General features: G+C 44.3%; 1 protein-coding gene across 1 annotated transcript in view; it reads left to right on the top strand.

Moving 5' to 3' along the window:
• The window catches only part of pcdh11 (protocadherin 11), a 141,250-nt gene extending 123,508 nt beyond the window's left edge, over positions 1-17,742 (top strand). Inside the window, exon 7 of the mRNA XM_037261414.1 lies at positions 17,180-17,742. Within this exon, the coding sequence (XP_037117309.1) occupies positions 17,180-17,640 (461 nt within the window). The 3' untranslated portion in view covers positions 17,641-17,742. The remainder of the gene's footprint in view (positions 1-17,179) is intronic.
• The last annotated feature ends 336 nt before the right edge of the window (positions 17,743-18,078 follow it).

Here is an 18,078-nt window from a genome sequence, read left to right as displayed (position 1 = left end):
TGAATAATTTCGATTGCATAGAAGGGTCGAGGATCTGTTCAACATCATCTCAACAATGATGATGCTGTCTTCTTGCTTGGTCATAAAACGCACACACGCGTGCACTGACACACACATACACACACAAATTCTGGTTCCCTCAGTTTTTTGATGTGACAACAACACAATCTGTTAAGACAGGTTGAACCTTGTTTCCTTTTTTCCCTCACAACGCCATATGCACTCTTGTCGCCTCGTGTTGAACAAGGCTCCGTTTTCAGTGTTATTCAACAATGTCTGCACTTGCATTCCGCCCAAATGAAGTGTATAGTGACAGCAACATTAAGACAATCCACTGAGTATCTGTGATTTTTGAGAGCGCATATCTGTCAGTGAGTCCCCTGGTGGAGTCATAGGCATATATGTATATCTGAACTTTAAGTGGCTGTTGTTTTGGGTGGAGGATTGTGACAGTCACCTTCAAGACAGGCAAAGTAAAGTCATGATTTATTGAATGTAGCTGTTTGTCTCTGCTTTCCTGTTTGGCACTGGTAAATTACTATATGACTTTTATCTTGCTTTCTCGCATGCCAATGTAGATGGATGTATTACAAAAACTGGCATACTGGGAAAATGCGGACTTCTCCGCTGCCTCATGAGTGAGCAAGTGACTATGCTTTGACCTTTTTATAATTGATACCACCAAATATGGGATGAACTAGAAAATGTAATCCAGGCTTTCTCTCAGCTCCAACATCAGTGACCTCTAACCTCACAAATGCTCCTCGAGAATAATAAAAAAATATCTCATCAAAAACAAGATTTGTAAAAGAGTGTATGATGCAGAGGGGATACAAACAATATATTTTTTCATTTGTTTAATGCTATCCCAATCTTTCTGTCTACAGTGGGATTGGATAGTGTTCCACGCAATACATGTACTGTACATTAGCCGACCAAAAAATGATGAAACCTGCATCACACATCTAACCCTCAGCCCCTGTAAGGGATTATGCTCTCTACCAAGCGCTGAGACCATTCAACCCCTGCAGTGCTGAGTGGTTTGCAGCCTGCCAGTTTGTTGAAAGATGGGCTGGAGGATGCTTTTGTATCCATTCCTTATCTGTCTCGCCGTGAAGGCAATAACAGTAATGTATGGCTAAAGGAAAACAGAGCTAATCATCAATGACTGCAAGATATATAGCATATGCAGTGGCACCTTGTTTATTACCCTCTCTCTGCCGACTGACGCTGACTCCATTGGCTAGACAGTGCCCGGAGATCTCTTCAATGTTAATTTGATTCATTCTTGTTTTCCATAATAATTGGGGGCAATGGGTCAGTGCAATGAATTTGCTTGCGACATGACACGAGATGTAGGTCTGCCTAGTACAGTTCCTCTTGTCTATTCGATCATCTGAACAAAGATTTTGTTTATATGGCAGCTGTTTTGTTGCTGTTGTTACCTGAGATGCAACAGGTTTTAATAGTTGAGAATCTGCTTGAAATATGCCTCAGATATTAATGTTTGGTCTAACACAGTGGTTCTTAAACTTGTTGGTGGTACCGAACCCCACCAGTTTCATATGCGCATTCACCGAACCCCCTTTAGTGAGAAATAAAATGATTTTTTTTTTCAAATTCAAGACATAGGTGTTTTTTTTTACTATGCACAAAAGGAGCTGTGCATGAAACCACCTTATTCAAAGAACAAAACCAACACAATGCATGAACTCACAACAAATTACATACCTGCAAATCAGTGTGACTTTTGCTGTTGCCTTTGTGAGACCAGTTCAGATATGCGTCATCACGTATTTACATGATAAATCAAGTGTGTCCAAACCTCCGCAGTGGAGGCTCTTTCGAACCCCTGAGACAGACTCACCGAACCCCTAGGGTTCGATCGAACCCAGGTTAAGAACCACTAGTCTAATAGTTTGGTTTGAAAAGAAAGCTGTAATTGTTCTAAATCATATTTTCTTTTGTTTTTTTTACCAACATTTATAATAAATGCTAAAATTGTGAAACCATTGATCATTTGAATGTTGTAAGTATTGTTTTTCTCTGTGTCAATGCAAGAGCTTTTCATTTAGACGGTTGGTAGACAGTGTAGGCGCTTTTAAATAGTCATCCATGTGCAATGAATTTTAAGGTAGTACTATTCACGTTTCTTTCAACCCGTGCATACTGTATGCATTTATATATTACTATTGTATCAGTGGCAGCCCACATCCACTGTACATATCTACAGTGTTCACCGCCTGGACATCCATGTCTTTGTGATAGACTTTAAAATATAAAAGTGTGGTGTTTGTGGGTGTTTGCACATTCTCAGTTTGAACCCCCCTCGAAAACTCTTTAGTCCCCCACCTCCTCTGTGTATCATTGTAGTGATGAGCGCTGATTGCAGATTGTTACTGTGTTTGCACCTTTCATCTACTTGGCCCATGCTGTGCATTTGACCAGGCTTGATTGTGCTGATAATGACAACACATCTTTTTCATGGGTGGGTGGGCGGTTAAAGGCGGTGTGGAGGTGACCAAATAGTAGCCCAGATACATAATGAAGGAGGTGCAATCAAGCAATGTCATGCAAGCAAAGTCAAGTGTCAAGCAACTGACCACAAAAAAACTGTCTTGGGTTTCATACCTTTCCAGTAATCGTGTAGGAGGTGCCCACAACACTGTGTATTTATTTATATACAGGGCCCAAGAAATAAATGTCCAACCAATACTAGGTTTATTCCACTGCTGACCTAAATTAACATAATCGGAATTTACTAAAACCAATGTTTCAATACGGTAATCGTTAAGCCATTCATATTGAGAAGCTCAAAATGACAAAACAAACAGCTCGTTGAAATAGAAAAGGGTTCACATTAAAAACTAGCATAGCCTCTTGTTTTTATATCAGGTTCAGTAATACATTTGTTCAGCATTGTATTTGGAAAGGAAAAACTGTTGCCTTGGAACTGTTATTGCTCCCAGTGAAAGCATTTTAGTGTAGTTGAAATTTAAATTCAGGTGTGTACATTGCATGGTGGACAAAAAGCCACTTCAACTCACACCTTACCTTTAATCAATGACAACAAAAGAAAGAAGCAGCAAGTATTTTGCCTGGGTTGTTCTTTTCCCCTTTGTGCGCTTTGTCTGCTTCTAGTGCTTCATTATTTGTTTCTGTGTTCTAATCTTGGCCAAGTCAATAATATTCTTTGTTGTCTGAAATTGTGTGTTAGGAGCAAAAAAAGGACTTCTCCTTTTGTCCGAAGTACCTGTCTACTGTGACTTTTCACTCTTGCTGAGACCTACAGATAAAGTAATCATTAGATGTTGTTTTCTGCCTGCAATTACTTTTGGTTACAATGGGTCAAACTGCTGGAAGTTTGAAAGAAAAAAAAAAGAAGAAGCCACAGAGTGGACAAGTGCAGATGGATTGCAGGCTAGAAAGTGTGAAGGTCCCGCAAGTGCTGATAAATACGTATGTGGCTCTGAGACTCTCTGTTGTCAGCGCCGTCTCAGTAAATGCATCTGAAGTAATTAGTCTAGAGTATATATGGATGACCTCACCCCTCTTATCTGTATCACATTGTCTCCGTTGAGAGAGGCTATTCATTAGATCTGCCTCTATTTGAACCAAAAAGGTGTGCAATACAATTTCTTAGATTGTATTTTGTTTGTATCGCCGAAAATTATCCCAAAATGTATGTTTTCATGACTTAAATCTACTAGACCATTGTCTTATCTAATTGTAATTGCAAAATTCAAGGCTGAAAGTAGGTTGTGTGCAAATGTTTCATTTAGTTACACATAACAAAAGTGTGTTTTCTATAGTAATAGGCTTTGACTAAATGTCTGGCCAAACATGCTCTCTTGAAGATACGTCATTCTTCAACATGAAACCCCTGAACTCTGTGATCTTAAGCTTTCCAAAAAGCTTTAAATTTTTTTTATCTTTTTTACTTCACCCTCCGCGACCTTGTCACCAGTGAATGTGACAAGTTTTGCCTTCACATTGCATTCACAAGGGATTATACGTCTTGTAATATATCCTGCTAAAAGCAAACAAATAGCCTTTTCAGCCTTACATGAAAAGGACAGTTTGCGCCTTTCTGGGTGTAAACACAGTGATCTTGATTTTCTGAAAATCAACGTGCCCAGTCCCATTCCTTTTAAATGTGGCGCTATGGAGTATTGCACCAATTATTTGTGATGGGTGGTAACATACAGCTGTTTATAACCGCTGGTTTGTTAATTCTATATCCGCGAATGTATACGCATCCCCATCACCAATCATTTGTGTGCCCATCCCGCCATCTGCATGTTGGCCAGTGAGGTGATTAATAACAAGAACAATAATAATAATAATAATAATAATAATAATGATGCATTCAATGAATTTATTTATACAGTGATTCAAATGTTTTAATGCCCGCTCTTCACATTCACACACGTCTGTGGAGCTCAGAATCTGACTTCCTGTCCCAAAATAACTGTTGACAAGCAATCTACCTATTGTTCCGGATTTAGATATGGTCTCGGCAGGCATAAAATTTTGATTACTTTTTGCCACCAAATTGTCAGATGTTGTCAAAGGACACCCCCCCGCTAAAACTCAGCTAGGCGCAAAATGCTCTGCCAAATTCCCTAAACAGATAAAGTGAGGCTTGCGCCTGCATGCAAATTAGGCTACACAAACATTTCTGAGACTGTGCATGAAAATAGAGCTGAGACTTGTTGTTGCGTGGTCACAGACTACGAGTCAGTACTTTGAACTTTTATACTAACCCAAATGGTTAGCATAGTAATTTTCATAGAAAATAAAAAGGCTATAAAGTGGTGCAAGAAGTCAACCTGATTGAATGCATGTGAGAGAGATTATTGGGTGGATGTCAACTCCTTAACATCTCCATTTTCATATTATTATTATTGTTCTGCTTCAGATGTTTCTTTCCGATTGGGTTATCCTAACAACAACAATTGTGCCCATTAAAAGAACACAGATTTTTTTTGTGTTTTTAATACAAATGTGGGACTCCCCTCATCCCCAAATGAGCAAATTGACACTGTTCGTATGGATGGACATATTTATATTCCAGTGGGAATACTTGCGTATGAGTGAAGATATTTTCTGGCTTGTTTTAATATACCGTAATTTTCGGACTATAAGTCGCACCGGAGTATAAGTCGCACCAGCCATAAAATGCCCAAAAAAGTGAAAAAAAACATATATAAGTCGCTCCGGAGTATAAGTCGCATTTTGGGGGCAATTTATTCGACAAAATCCAACACCAAGAACAGTCATGAACGAGCAACAACAGGCTAAACGATAGGTATGCTAACGTGACATGAACACAAACTAAGAGCTGAGAACGGCCCTCACGTAAAATTCAGAGTTATTCAAAAAACTATTACATAAATAACACGTTTAACCATCTGTGTCACTCCAATTCATTAAATCAATCGATCGTCCTTTATGTCAACAATGCCGGCCGGGTGCGCGCAGCTGATGGCGGTTGCATTTCAAAATATTCCACAGGCCCATATAACGATATATAAATTATATATCAAATAACTATTATATAAGCAATAATGTTATCAAACCATCTGTGCACTCTAAATCATTAAATCCATCGATCAAATTCCTCGTCCTTTGTCAACATCGCCGCGCGTGCGCCCTGACGTCAGCCTCGTCGTTATTCCACAGATCTACTATATAACTATATTGTAGCGTTAACAAAGTTCAAGGAAAGACGTGGGTTTGGTAAACGGCTCTTTATTTAACAAAACAAACTTACAGGCGTGTGGCGGCGTGGACTTCCAGCCACGGAAATGGAAGAGAGCTCCATAGAATAGTACCGGGCGTGCGTAAAAGCCATGACCGAGCCCCATCCACCGTCCCCGGACAGCCACCCGGCCGAGCGCCGGCCCTCGACTTCCATCCACGGAGGTGAAAGACAGCTCGGTAGAGTCGGACCGGGCGTGCGTAAAAGCATTGTCCGAGCCCCATCCACCGTCCCTGGACAGCCACCCGGCCGAGCGCCGGCCCCCGACTTCAATCCACGGAAGTGAAAGAGAGCTCCGTCGAGTCAATCTTTGTCCTTTATGTAAACAACGCCGCGTCGCCCTGCTGACGTCGCGCTGCTGACGTCGCGCTGCTGACACGGCGTCGCGGTCGCGCTGCTGACGCGACGTCGCGGTCGCGCGTCAGCAGCGCGACGTCGCGGTCGCGCGTCAGCAGCGCGACGTCGCGGTCGCGCGTCAGCACCGCGTCAGCAGCGCGTCAGCAGCGCGTCAGCAGCGCGTCAGCAGCGCGTCAGCAGCGCGTCAGCAGCGCGTCAGCAGCGCGACGCGCCGTTGTTTGCATAAAGGACAAAGATTGACTCGACGGAGCTCTCTTTCATTTCCGTGGATTGAAGTCGGGGGCCGGCGCTCGGCCGGGTGGCTGTCCAGGGACGGTGGATGGGGCTCGGACAATGCTTTTACGCACGCCCGGTCCTACTCTACCGAGCTGTCTTTCACCTCCGTGGATGGAAGTCGAGGGCCGGCGCTCGGCCGGGTGGCTGTCCGGGGACGGTGGATGGGGCTCGGTCATGGCTTTTACGCACGCCCGGTACTATTCTATGGAGCTCTCTTCCATTTCCGTGGCTGGAAGTCCACGCCGCCACACGCCTGTAAGTTTGTTTTGTTAAATAAAGAGCCGTTTACCAAACCCACGTCTTTCCTTGAACTTTGTTAACGCTACAATATAGTTATATAGTAGATCTGTGGAATAACGACGAGGCAGCGCGGCGGTTGTTTACATAAAGGACAAAGATTGACTCGACGGAGCTGCTGCTGACGCGACGTCGCGCTGCTGTCGTCACTTGAAATTCAAATTACAGTAATCCCTTGCTACATTGCGGTTCGTTTATCGCGGTTTCACTTTTTTTTTTTTTTTGAAAATGTTTGGAAAAAAAACATATATAAGTCGCTCCTGAGTATAAGTCGCCCCCCCACCCAAACTATGAAAAAAAACGCGACTTATAGTCCGAAAATTACGGTAATCGTTTTCAAGGGCCAGTCCAGAAATAAACATCATTGAGAAGTGCTCCTATTCATTTGGCTTAGCTGTGTTTTTGTTCTATGTCGAACAGTATATGTCAAGAAACACATTTCTTGATGCTTAAAAATTTTGGCAGCAAAAATAAAACGCGCTGCTCAGTGACAGCTTCTGAATCAAAACTTCACTGGTCAAGTTAAACAAAACAGCTAGTTTTATGTGCTGTGTCGAGTAACATGGTGGATAGGTTGGTAAAAGATGGTGCGTGAGAGTGTATTGGATTTGGCCCAGACGAATTGGCTAAAATGAAATTCCAAATTTCAAAGCTTGACGTGGAAGACCTGAAGAAGGGGGCCTGAGTAGGGGTTACTTAAAAGTTAGTTTTTCAAAATTAACTATTGTTAAATTGGTAAAGGGGAATTTGTTGGTTGAACCAGTAAACTTCCATTCCCGTTCCAAATTTCACCAGAAGATGGTGCCAAAGTCAGATTGACCTAACATAGTAAATTAATAGTTTAAAAAGTCATCGATTAGATGAAGACTTGTTCTGAAGCACGGCAACACACAATTTTGGATTATGTTATATTATTTTGTTTTGCTATAATATACTCTGAAACTGCTTGAATATTTTAATTTGCTAACTAGGGAAGCCCATGCTCATCGTTAGGTAATGAGAATGAGACATGTTAATCACAGTTAGAGTAAGCTGCAATATACTTTATTTTATTTTGCAATATTGTATAGTTAGTAGCAACTTGAGCATCATCATAGCACTGATGTTTCAAAGTCAAAGTCAAAGTCAGCTTTATTGTCAATCCCTTCATACGTCAAGACACACAAAGAAACCGAAATTCCGTTTCCTCCATCCCACGGTGACGAGACATACAAGTAGGCGACACAAAACAAAAACAAGAAGGCACAAACCATAAATAATAAATAATAAATAAAATAAAATGAGCGATGAATAAAAACAGACCAATAACCCATTGAATATGAGGGGCAAAACCGAGCCAGTGAGCATACAGCAAGAACAGGACGCTACGCTGAAAGGGGGAGCGAGTTCAGGATCCTAACAGCCTGGAGTACGAAGCTGTTGGAAAGTCTGGTGGTGCGGGAGCGCAGGCTCCTGTACCGCCTCCCAGAGGGCAGAAGTTCAAACAAAGGGTGAGCGGGGTGACTCACATCACTCACAATCTTGGTCGCCTTGCGGGTGAGATGGGAGGTGTAAATGTCCTTCAAGGAGGGGAGAGAAGCACCAATAGTCTTACTAGCCGTTTTCACAATGCGCTGCAGGGCCTTCAAGTCTTGGTCAGTGCAGCTGCCACCCCAGACAGCAATACAGCTGGAGAGGACGCTCTCAATGGTGCCGCGGTAAAACGTAGTCATGACGGCCGGAGGAGTCCCCGCTCGCCTGAGTTTCCGAAGGAAGTACAGGCGGCGCCGGGCCTTCTTCGCCAGCGACGCGGTGTTGGTGGACCAGGAGAGATCCTCACTGATGTGCACCCCCAGGAACCTGGCGCTGCTCACTCTCTCCACCACAGCACCGTCGATGGTCAGCGGCAGGTGTTGGGCGTGACCCTTCCGGAAGTCAACGACAATCTCCTTGGTCTTGTCGACGTTCAGCAGGAGGTTGTTGTCCCTGCACCACGCGGTCAGAAGGTCAACCTCCAGCCTGTATTGAGTCTCGTCTCCCTTGGTGATGAGACCCACCAGAGTCGTGTCGTCAGCAAACTTCACTATGCGGTTGCCGCTGCAGGTGGCAGCGCAGTCATGCGTCAGGAGGGTGAAGAGCAGCGGACTGAGCACGCAGCCTTGGGGGGCCCCTGTGCTCAGCGTGATGCTGGCGGAGATCTTGTCGCCAACACGTACCACCTGTGGCCTCTGACAGAGGAAGTCCAGTAGCCAGTTGCAGAGGCCGGTACTGAGGCCCAGCTTGTCAAGTTTGCCGATGAGACGCTGCGGCACAATGGTGTTGAAGGCAGAACTGAAGTCCACAAACAGCAACCTCACATACGAGTCCTTCCCCTCCAGGTGGGTGAGGGCCGAGTGGAGGGCAGAGCAGATGGCATCCTCAGAGGACCGTTTGGCTCGGTACGCAAACTGGAAGGGGTCAATGGTGGGGGGGAGAACTGACCGGATGTGCTCCAAGACAAGCCGCTCAAAGCACTTCATATACACATGAATGTATTAAGAGTTGAGTAAGGACAAGGGGCTGACAGTGATACCGTGGGCGGAAGATTGCAATCCCACGCTTGAGCTTAACCTAAAGGTCACCAGCTTGTCAAAATACGTTTTGAAGATGCTTGAGTGTTTTAACCTGCTAACTAAGAGAATCCACGATCATAGTTATGATTATGTGGTAAATTGACTATTGTGAAAGTATGTGTTATTATTGTCACAATGTTTGATCAGTATCAAACATGTATGTTATATTGATGTTCCATTTACATATTAATGTATGAATGTGAGCGAAGACAAGGAGGCGGGAAAGGGTTAATGGTGATACTAAGTGGTGGAAGACTGAGGTTCCACCTATGACCGTGACCTCGGTCACGTGCATCCACCAAGCCTAAACAGAATGCTGTTTGACGGAACACAAGTCAGAGGAAAAACGTTTGCAAATGTCACGTTGATGGACAGTTGACAAGATTTGGGAGTGGGAAACAGGATGAAACATCCCTGAGAAAATTGTTACTTCCGTGAGAACATGGTCACCTCATCTGGTTGAATCCGGTTGAGACCGGCTGAGATGCAGGTGCAGTCTATTCTGGAAGCATTTGGGTCATCTGAGGCCAGTGTATGACGTCATGGAAAAAAACTGGCACATGACCAAGCAGGCATAGTACCCACGAACTGGACTGGTATAAAAGGTTCGTTCGGACAAAGAGCATCGCACTCTCTCGCCCGGAGGGCTCTGCCCGTCAGGGCTATGCCCCTGCGGCTACTGCCGTGGGTCGAGAACGCCGATTAGACAAAGCTAGATTTAATTCTTTCTGAGATTAACCCTAGGTCCGTTAAAATGAATTTATACTATCTTCAAATTGGACTTAGTCAAAAATTATGCTCAAAGACAGGCTAGGAGATGCAGACCTCAGTGCAGGAGAGAGGAGCCATTTTTAGGGCGTCGTCATCTCCATTCTTTAGGCCAGCCTGTTCTTTTAAACAGAATTCGGATTTTGGAACAAGGAGAACTGATCACTCGACTTTTCCACCAAACAGCATTTTAGACCTCTAGCCTCTTACCCTGTTTTACTATATTTTTGAGTTTTCAATCGAGAGAACTTCGAGACTGAATAATTTTTGCTCTATTGAGAATGGTGAGTGGAAATTATTGTTAGTTGTTCGAACAATTGAAACTTGTAATTCTCTTTCTCGCTTATTCATTAAATTTCTACTCTATAATCATTTAATTTTGATTAATGATTATTTTGGTCTTTTATGCTTTAAATCTCTTTTGTTTCTCTATCATAGTCATACTTTAAACCGTTCAGTTCTTTTTTAAATGAAGACAGCTTTAATCCTTGACATCAGGGAGTGTCAGAATCTGGTTCGAAACCGTTAATTTAAGCTCAGCTAGTGTGAGTGTACACTAGTGAAAACGAGTTCCCGTGGTCTTAACAAAGACTGCTAAACTATTCCGAGCGGATAACAAAAGCAACAATCTTAATAGGAAAGGAGAGCCGCTGAAACGGCCGCGATCGAGGAGATCCTGGGTCTCGACAAAGTAGTTACTCAACCCTCGGGTTTCTTTGAGTTCAGCGGGACTGGCGTCCGGAAATGACGGAATTAATCTAGCAATAGATTGGTTACCTGAACAGCGGTTAGACTCGGAACGAATCTTCTTTCCGTACCGGCTTAAATCAATTCTCGTCTCCCCTACAGACTGCGTTACTGCAGAGGGGCTAAAGTACAGAATTTTACCCTTTAAACGGAGAGCCGGTCACTTACATCAGATAAGTGCACGATTGACAGCTGCCAGACGTCAGTGGATGCTCTACAGTTATCCTGGGATTGAACTTGACAAATTTAGTACCCTATACGGTACACCCGAGACGATCAAAACCAAACATTACCATTCAAAATATGAGCATAATCCTGCATGCTTGGATGGAGTGTGGAAATTTCTAACATCACAACTCGACAGTTTTATGCATTGTGTATAGAGGACTGCTTCAGTTAGTACTGGAAAGGATGTGGCCAGGTCCACCTTTCTGATGGCTGGTTTCAAGAGTCTAATGTCCCAGATGACTGGCAATTATCCTTTTAATTAGCAATAATGAGTTTGTGAACACCGATAATGAGCTAAATCATATGTGTGCAGACATTAATATGAAGCTCATCAGGATGTAAGCAGGTCTGTCAGTAAAAATCGTCACGGTTCCTCTAAATTGTATTGTAAGTGTTGTACTCTATTAGAAATGTGAGGATGTTTATAACCAGACAAGTATGAGAAAACTTGAAATGGATAAACATACAGCATGTCTGTTTTAAGATGGCACTTATATCATGACGCTCTGCTGTGCACTGTTTACCACCAATATGTTACATGAAATCAAACATTACCCTGAAGCCAAAATAAACCCAAGAGGAGAGGTGTTTTATTCAGCCTTTAGTGGAGACTGAATTACACATGGCAAACGAAGGCCTTATAAATATTTAAAACCCTGAAATGAGGAAATAAGCTTCAAAACATTTTCTTTCTTATCCAAGGTTAGCGGATCGAAATGCAAACTATCATGGAAATGCAATTTGTCTTGTTCAACCACCTTACAGTATATGTTTAAATGATATACTGGGAACTTCTATACTAGCACTTTTTATTGGTCATTATAGAGAAGCATTTGTGCACTAATGCGTGTCCAGTAACATTGTGATGTATAGTTTCATAGCTAGTAGTTTTAGTCCATAAATGTTGTATTTCAGAGCATATTCAAACCAGATTCTGTGTTTGGTTTGATCACACAAAGTTTAGGAAGTTTAGCAGAAGGTGGCTGTGGCAGTGTTGTTTTCCTGACTAAAGGATGCAGTGATGTCAGACAAATATTGTCTGTTGGATACCAGCTAAAGTGTGCAACCGGTGTGTTGAAAAAAAGCGGAGCTAATTATGACTGAGTCACTAATTTGGCCCGCAGGCTGTTTGGAATCAGTTTGTGAATTGAATCGTCACTTATCTTTGTGAGGCCGAACTTGCATTAGATGTTTAATTGACTTCTGTGAGTTTACTAAATGGGTGGCAGAGTTTGAGAACCAATTTGTTTAAAAGAACTTAAATGAGAAGAGTAGGTCTGATCTATGCTTTGCTTTCGATTACACACTATTGTCTCTTATGAACCCCACGTGTCGGCTATTCACATTTCCCTTGAAAGAAATGTGGAGAGGAAATTTACAGCGCCAAGATATGGGGCATTTGGAGATGTGTCGAAAGCCCTGCAGGGTATGGCTGTTTCCCCTGAATACAAAAGACGCAAGCATCTTAAGCGGGCTGCATCATTCCTCTGACTGACAAAAGCAGCCTGAGATGCCAATGACATAGCTCATGCCATGCTCCCACCTGCCCATCCAAACTGTCCCGATGGAATAGGAAATAGTGCAGGGCCAGGTCTTGTGGAGCTGCATTCCAAATATGAAAGCTGTAGCTGGTTCGAGTTTCATAAACCCATAAAAGGGGCAATGTGGCTCAGTGATAGTGTGTTTGTTTCCCAACTTGCAGGTTGTGGGTTCAATCCTCAATCCTGGTGACCATGTTGAAGTGTCCTTCAGCAAGACACTGAACCCTAATTTGCTCCCAGTAGGGCATGGCAGGAGCCTCCCACTGATGAAATATCTCAATTTGAAGGTTGTGCGATAAAGGCATTCTTCTTACTTCTTCTAAAGTAGCTTTGAATTGGAGTTTATGTGAGGCCCCACCTTTGGATGTAAAAAAGTCGAGGACAGTAACAGAACTGTGAGCTTTTTGTATATTTGTGTCTCCGCTTGCCTGTCAAGTGAGACTTTTATGTTAATAGCGTAACCTCATTAAAACACAAGAAAACACATTGAATCGGAGACTTGGCTCCAGCTTCCTTGTTGTAGCTCGGAAAATGACAACACGGGGCCCATTTTTGCCTAATGAAGTTCCCGACCCTTTGAAAGGTGACACCTTTATACGACCCAAAGGATTTATACACTCTTTGTCCCAGACTCTATTTCAATATGGGAAGCACCGATCTGACTCCACTTCAAGATTCAAGATTCAAGAGTTTTTATTCGCCATGTTTGAGCGTGCCAAACAAGGAATTTGACTTCGGTAAAACACACCCTCTGTTCAACATATAGGTGACTAACAACACTCAGGACATGTGAATAATGGCAAAAACAGTGTAGACAAATTCAAAAGGTGTGAAGAGCAGGATGTTATTGCACAGTAATGCCTCTGAGACTCTATGAGTGGTGTGAGTTCATCAGAGCAACAGCCTGGGGGAAGAAGCTGTCTCGGTGTCTGCTGGTTTTGGCGTACCGAGCTCTATAACGCCGTCCGGAGGGGAGTAGTTCAAACAGACTGCAACCTGGGTGAGAAGGGTCTGTAGAGATGTTCCTTGCACGTTTCCTGGTCCTGGACAGGTACAAGTCTTGGATAGATGGGAGGTTGATTCCAATGATCTTTTCTGCAGTCCTGATTGTCCGTTGCAGTCTGTGCTTGTCTTGTTTGGAGGCTGATCCAAACCAGACAGTGATGGAGGTGCAGAGGACAGACTGGATGATGGCAGTGTAGAAGGTCTTCAGAAGCTCTCGCGGCAGGTTGAACTTCTTGAGCTGTCTCAGGAAGTACAGCCTCTGCTGGGCCTTCTTCCGGACAGAGTCTATGTGGCCGGTCCATTTCAGGTCCCGAGAGATTGTGGTTCCCAGGAACTTGAAGGTGTCTGTGGAGAGAATAGTATTACTGCGGATAGTGAGGGGCAAAAGTGGTGAAGGGTCTCGCCTGAAATCCACTGTCATCTCCACGGTCTTGAGCGGGTTCAGCTCCAGATGGTTTTGGTTGCACCAGTGGACCAGCCGCTCCACCTCCTGTCTGTACGCAGTCTCATCACCGTCCTGGATCAGTCCGATGAGAGTGGTGTCGTCTGCATACTTCAGGAGCTTCACAGGAGAGTCATCTGAGGAGAAATCATTGGTGTAGAGAGAGAAGAGCAGTGGGGAGAGGACGCACCCCTGAGGGGCTCCAGTATTGGTGGTCCGGGTGTCAGATGTGATGCCCCCCAGCCTCACACGCTGACTCCTGTTTGTCAGGAAGCTGGTGATCCACTGACAGGTGGGGGCAGGCACCGCAAGCTGGATGAGCTTCTGTTGGAGGATGTCAGGAGCGATGGTGTTGAACGCCGAGCTGAAGTCCACGAACAGGATCCTGGCGTACGTTCCTGGGGTGTCCAGGTGGTGCAGGATGTAGTGCAGTCCCATGTTGACCGCATCATCCACTGACCTGTTTGCCCGGTAGGCAAACTGGAGGGGGTCAAGCAGGGGGCCCGTGACCTCCTTCAGGTGGTTCAGCACTAACCTCTCGAAAGATTTCATGACCACAGATGTCAGTGCGACGGGTCTATAGTCATTCAAACCTGTGATGGCGGGCTTCTTGGCCACTGGAACGATGGTGGAGCTCTTGAAGCACGAGGGCACCTCACACAGCTCCAGAGAACGGTTGAAGATCCGTGCAAAGGTGGGCGCCAGCTGTTCAGCGCAGACTTTCAAGCAGGAAGGTGACACGCCGTCTGGGCCCGGTGCCTTCCTGGTCTTTTGTCTCCGGAACATCTGGCGCACTTCCTCCTCGCGGACCTGGAGTGCGGGCGCGGCCTCTGCAAGAGAGAGAGTGGGTGACAACGATGATAGAGGTGTGGACAGAGCAGTTGTGGGGAGAGGTGAGTATGTAGATTGTGCTGCAGGAAGTCCCGTTGTGTGGGAGGACCGATCAAACCTGCAGTAGAACTTATTCAGCTGGTTAGCAAGCCTTGGGCTCTCCACAGGACGGGGGGTTCGTTTCTTGTAGCCCGTGATGCTCTGCAGACCTTGCCACACTGTTGAGGGATCCGGATTGGCAGAGAGGTGTCTCTTCAGGTTCTCCCCGTAACACCTCTTGGCTTTCCTGACCTCTCGGTTCAGTGTGTTTCTGGTCTGCCTGAACAGGTCGCGGTCGCCGCTCCTGTAGGCCTCCTCCTTGACTTTGCGCAGCCTCCTGAGGTTCGGTGTAAACCAAGGTTTGTCGTTGTTGTACGTGCAGAAGGTCTTAGTCTGCACACACAGATCCTCACAAAAACTGATGTATGATGTGACAGTGTCAGTGAGTTCATGCAAGTCTGAAGTTGCAGCTTCGAAAGCTCCCCAATCGGTGCAGTCAAAGCAGGCTTGGAGGTCCTGCCTTGACTCCACTGTCCACTTCCTCACAGTCCTCACCACAGGCTTAGAAGTTTTTAGTTTCTGCCTGTAGGCCGGGATCAGATGAACTAGACAGTGGTCCGAGAGTCCTAAAGCTGCACGAGCCGCAGAGTGGTATGCATCCTTGATCACAGTGTAGCAGTGGTCCAGAGTCTGTGCCCCTCTGGTGGGACACGTTACGTGCTGTCTGTATCTGGGGAGTTCGTGTGCGAGGTTCGCCCTGTTAAGATCACCCAGAACAATGATTAGTGAGTTTGGTAGAAGTTTCTCCATGTCTGTTACCTGGTCAGCCAGCATCTGCGTGGCTTCACTCGCACGTGCGTGTGGTGGGATGTAAACAGCCGCCATGACGATCGAGGAGAACTCCCGTGGGAGGAGAACTTTCGGCATATGTTGAATACACTCACCAGCCACAAAATGAGCTGTATCGTACATGCATACATGAAAATGTTGACTTTACATTATTAATTTAACAATATGTATTGTATTGTTGTGTACTTTGCAATGTATGTCCTATATCTTAAAATATTAATTGCACTCAGAGTCAGTGTGATGCCCAAAAATGTCTAACCTGCTTCTCGGGTATAATTTTTAATGCAACTCTCATCCTTCGTCTATAGCTTGTATAGAAGTGCCTACTTAAGATCAGGGGATGCTTTGAGAATAATTGTCAATTTTTGTCTATGTGAAGCCCTTTGAGACTGCTTGTGATTTAGGGCTATACAAATAAACTTGACTTGACTTGACTTGACTAAAGTGTCCAAGGAGTGTCATATTGTCACTTTTTACCAAATAATGAATCTCAAGATATTTATTTGCTTTCATCTAAACTTTAGATATATAACCTAATATGTGGTGGCAAATGTCTTGCATCTGTGCAACGTTTTTGTGCAAAAAGCAAGAAGTCATCCGAGGGACAAAAAAACCATTTATTATTTATAGCATTCTTACTTATGCAAATATACTAAATAATTTCTGCGTGACAGCTTGAAGCAGAGGCCTAGAGGAATGAAGTGATGTTCAAACGTGGACTTCTCCGTCCCTCGCATGGCCGAGGAAACGGAACACTGCCGGGCTACTCGTTGCACTGTTTTACATTCTAATTATCTGACTTGACAGGCTTTATTGCCGAGGCTCAATGCTGAAGCCTCACACCAGACTCATTCCACATATGATACCAGCACGCGGGTAATGAGATAAGATTGCTTTGGAGCTTATGGCCTTGCTGATATGTCAGATTGTTCAGTCTTTACTTTTTTTTGTCTTGTCCATACATGCAGCCTGGTTATTGTAATTAAGTGTTGATTTTTTCAGTTTAATAATTCCATTTGATCGGATTTGCTTGGGATTCAGAAAAATGAGTGTTTTGAGGCGTGTCACTTTGACAGTGACTAAAATAAACATTGTTTGTGTGAACGTTCATTAAAAATGTAATGCAGGAAAGCCAATCCATGATAGAAACAAGACTTTTTTTCAGTCTAATTAAGCTTCAGGGAATTTGTTGCATATTGTAGGTAAACAAACTGTGTCGTGGGAATACCAATGAAAATTAAATGCTCCTCTGTTTTCCTCATTATTAGATGAAATGAAACATTTATCACTAACTTTCAATTTGTCAAAAGGCTGACACTTATTAAGTCTGATGAGACAATGGCTTTGTTCCCCTCGCATTTGATTGCATGACTTCAGTAAATCACCACATTCCAATGTATTTAAGTGCTCTCACGTGTGGGTTTTATTATGTGTTTATCTCCAGCCATCGAGGTAAACCTCCAGAAAGCTTTGGCTGAGGCGTCTGAGACCTGTACCCAAGAGTGTCTGATACTGGGCCACTCTGACACTTGCTGGATGCCACCAACCCTCACCCAGTTCCAGAGTCCGACAAGCGGAAGTCCCGCCTCCACCCCTACCTCTGTTGCCATCTCCGGTACGCTCCCCTCTTTTGGCTTCCAGCAGAGCTGTGCCCGGGGAGTCAAGGTTAACATGGGCAGCCTTGGTACCATGGATGGCCGGCACACGTTGGGAAGGTCTGTGCCTAAAAAAGACGAGCTGGACAAAGTGCATAACCGGCCGCAGTTCTACAACACCTTGGAGAGACACTGCAGTAAGAAGGAGGACACTGTCAAGGTTATCCCCTTGGCGAGCTTTTCATCTCCTGGAAAGCAGACAGCGACCGGCATTGGTAGTGGCTCCTTCCTACATGAGCACCAGCTGTAAGAACATTGGCCCGACATCCTGCACATGTGACTCCATCCAGCTTTTTTCAATGACTTTATTATTAGTCAATCAACCCGTATGTGTGGCGGTATGGATCATTTTGACGAACTATGACCAGCGTGGGTTTACTAATGGGAACATCTAACAATGGATTTCACCATGAGATTTTGAAACAGTTGTATCCTAATAATAATGTGGGGACAGTCTGAGCGCTCAAACCTTTCAAATTGAATGTTTAACATCCATTGTCATTGATCCATGAATAGCTACATTAGCCCTGACTGCAAAAAAAACTCCACCAAGGCCTAACACAGGATCAGCAGCAAACCTTCAAAGATACACTACTGTTGCTTATGCCAGGATTTATAAGGTTTTGAAAAAGGGACAAATCTATATCACAATGGCAACGTCAGTGGAGCACTCACGCTTTCATTTGGA

The sequence above is a fragment of the Syngnathus acus genome, chromosome 10, assembly GCF_901709675.1.
Source record: "Syngnathus acus chromosome 10, fSynAcu1.2, whole genome shotgun sequence".
In the NCBI taxonomy this organism is placed as follows: domain Eukaryota; kingdom Metazoa; phylum Chordata; class Actinopteri; order Syngnathiformes; family Syngnathidae; genus Syngnathus; species Syngnathus acus.
Note: the sequence above shows the minus strand (reverse complement) of the source record. Positions and strands in the feature narration are given on the sequence as shown.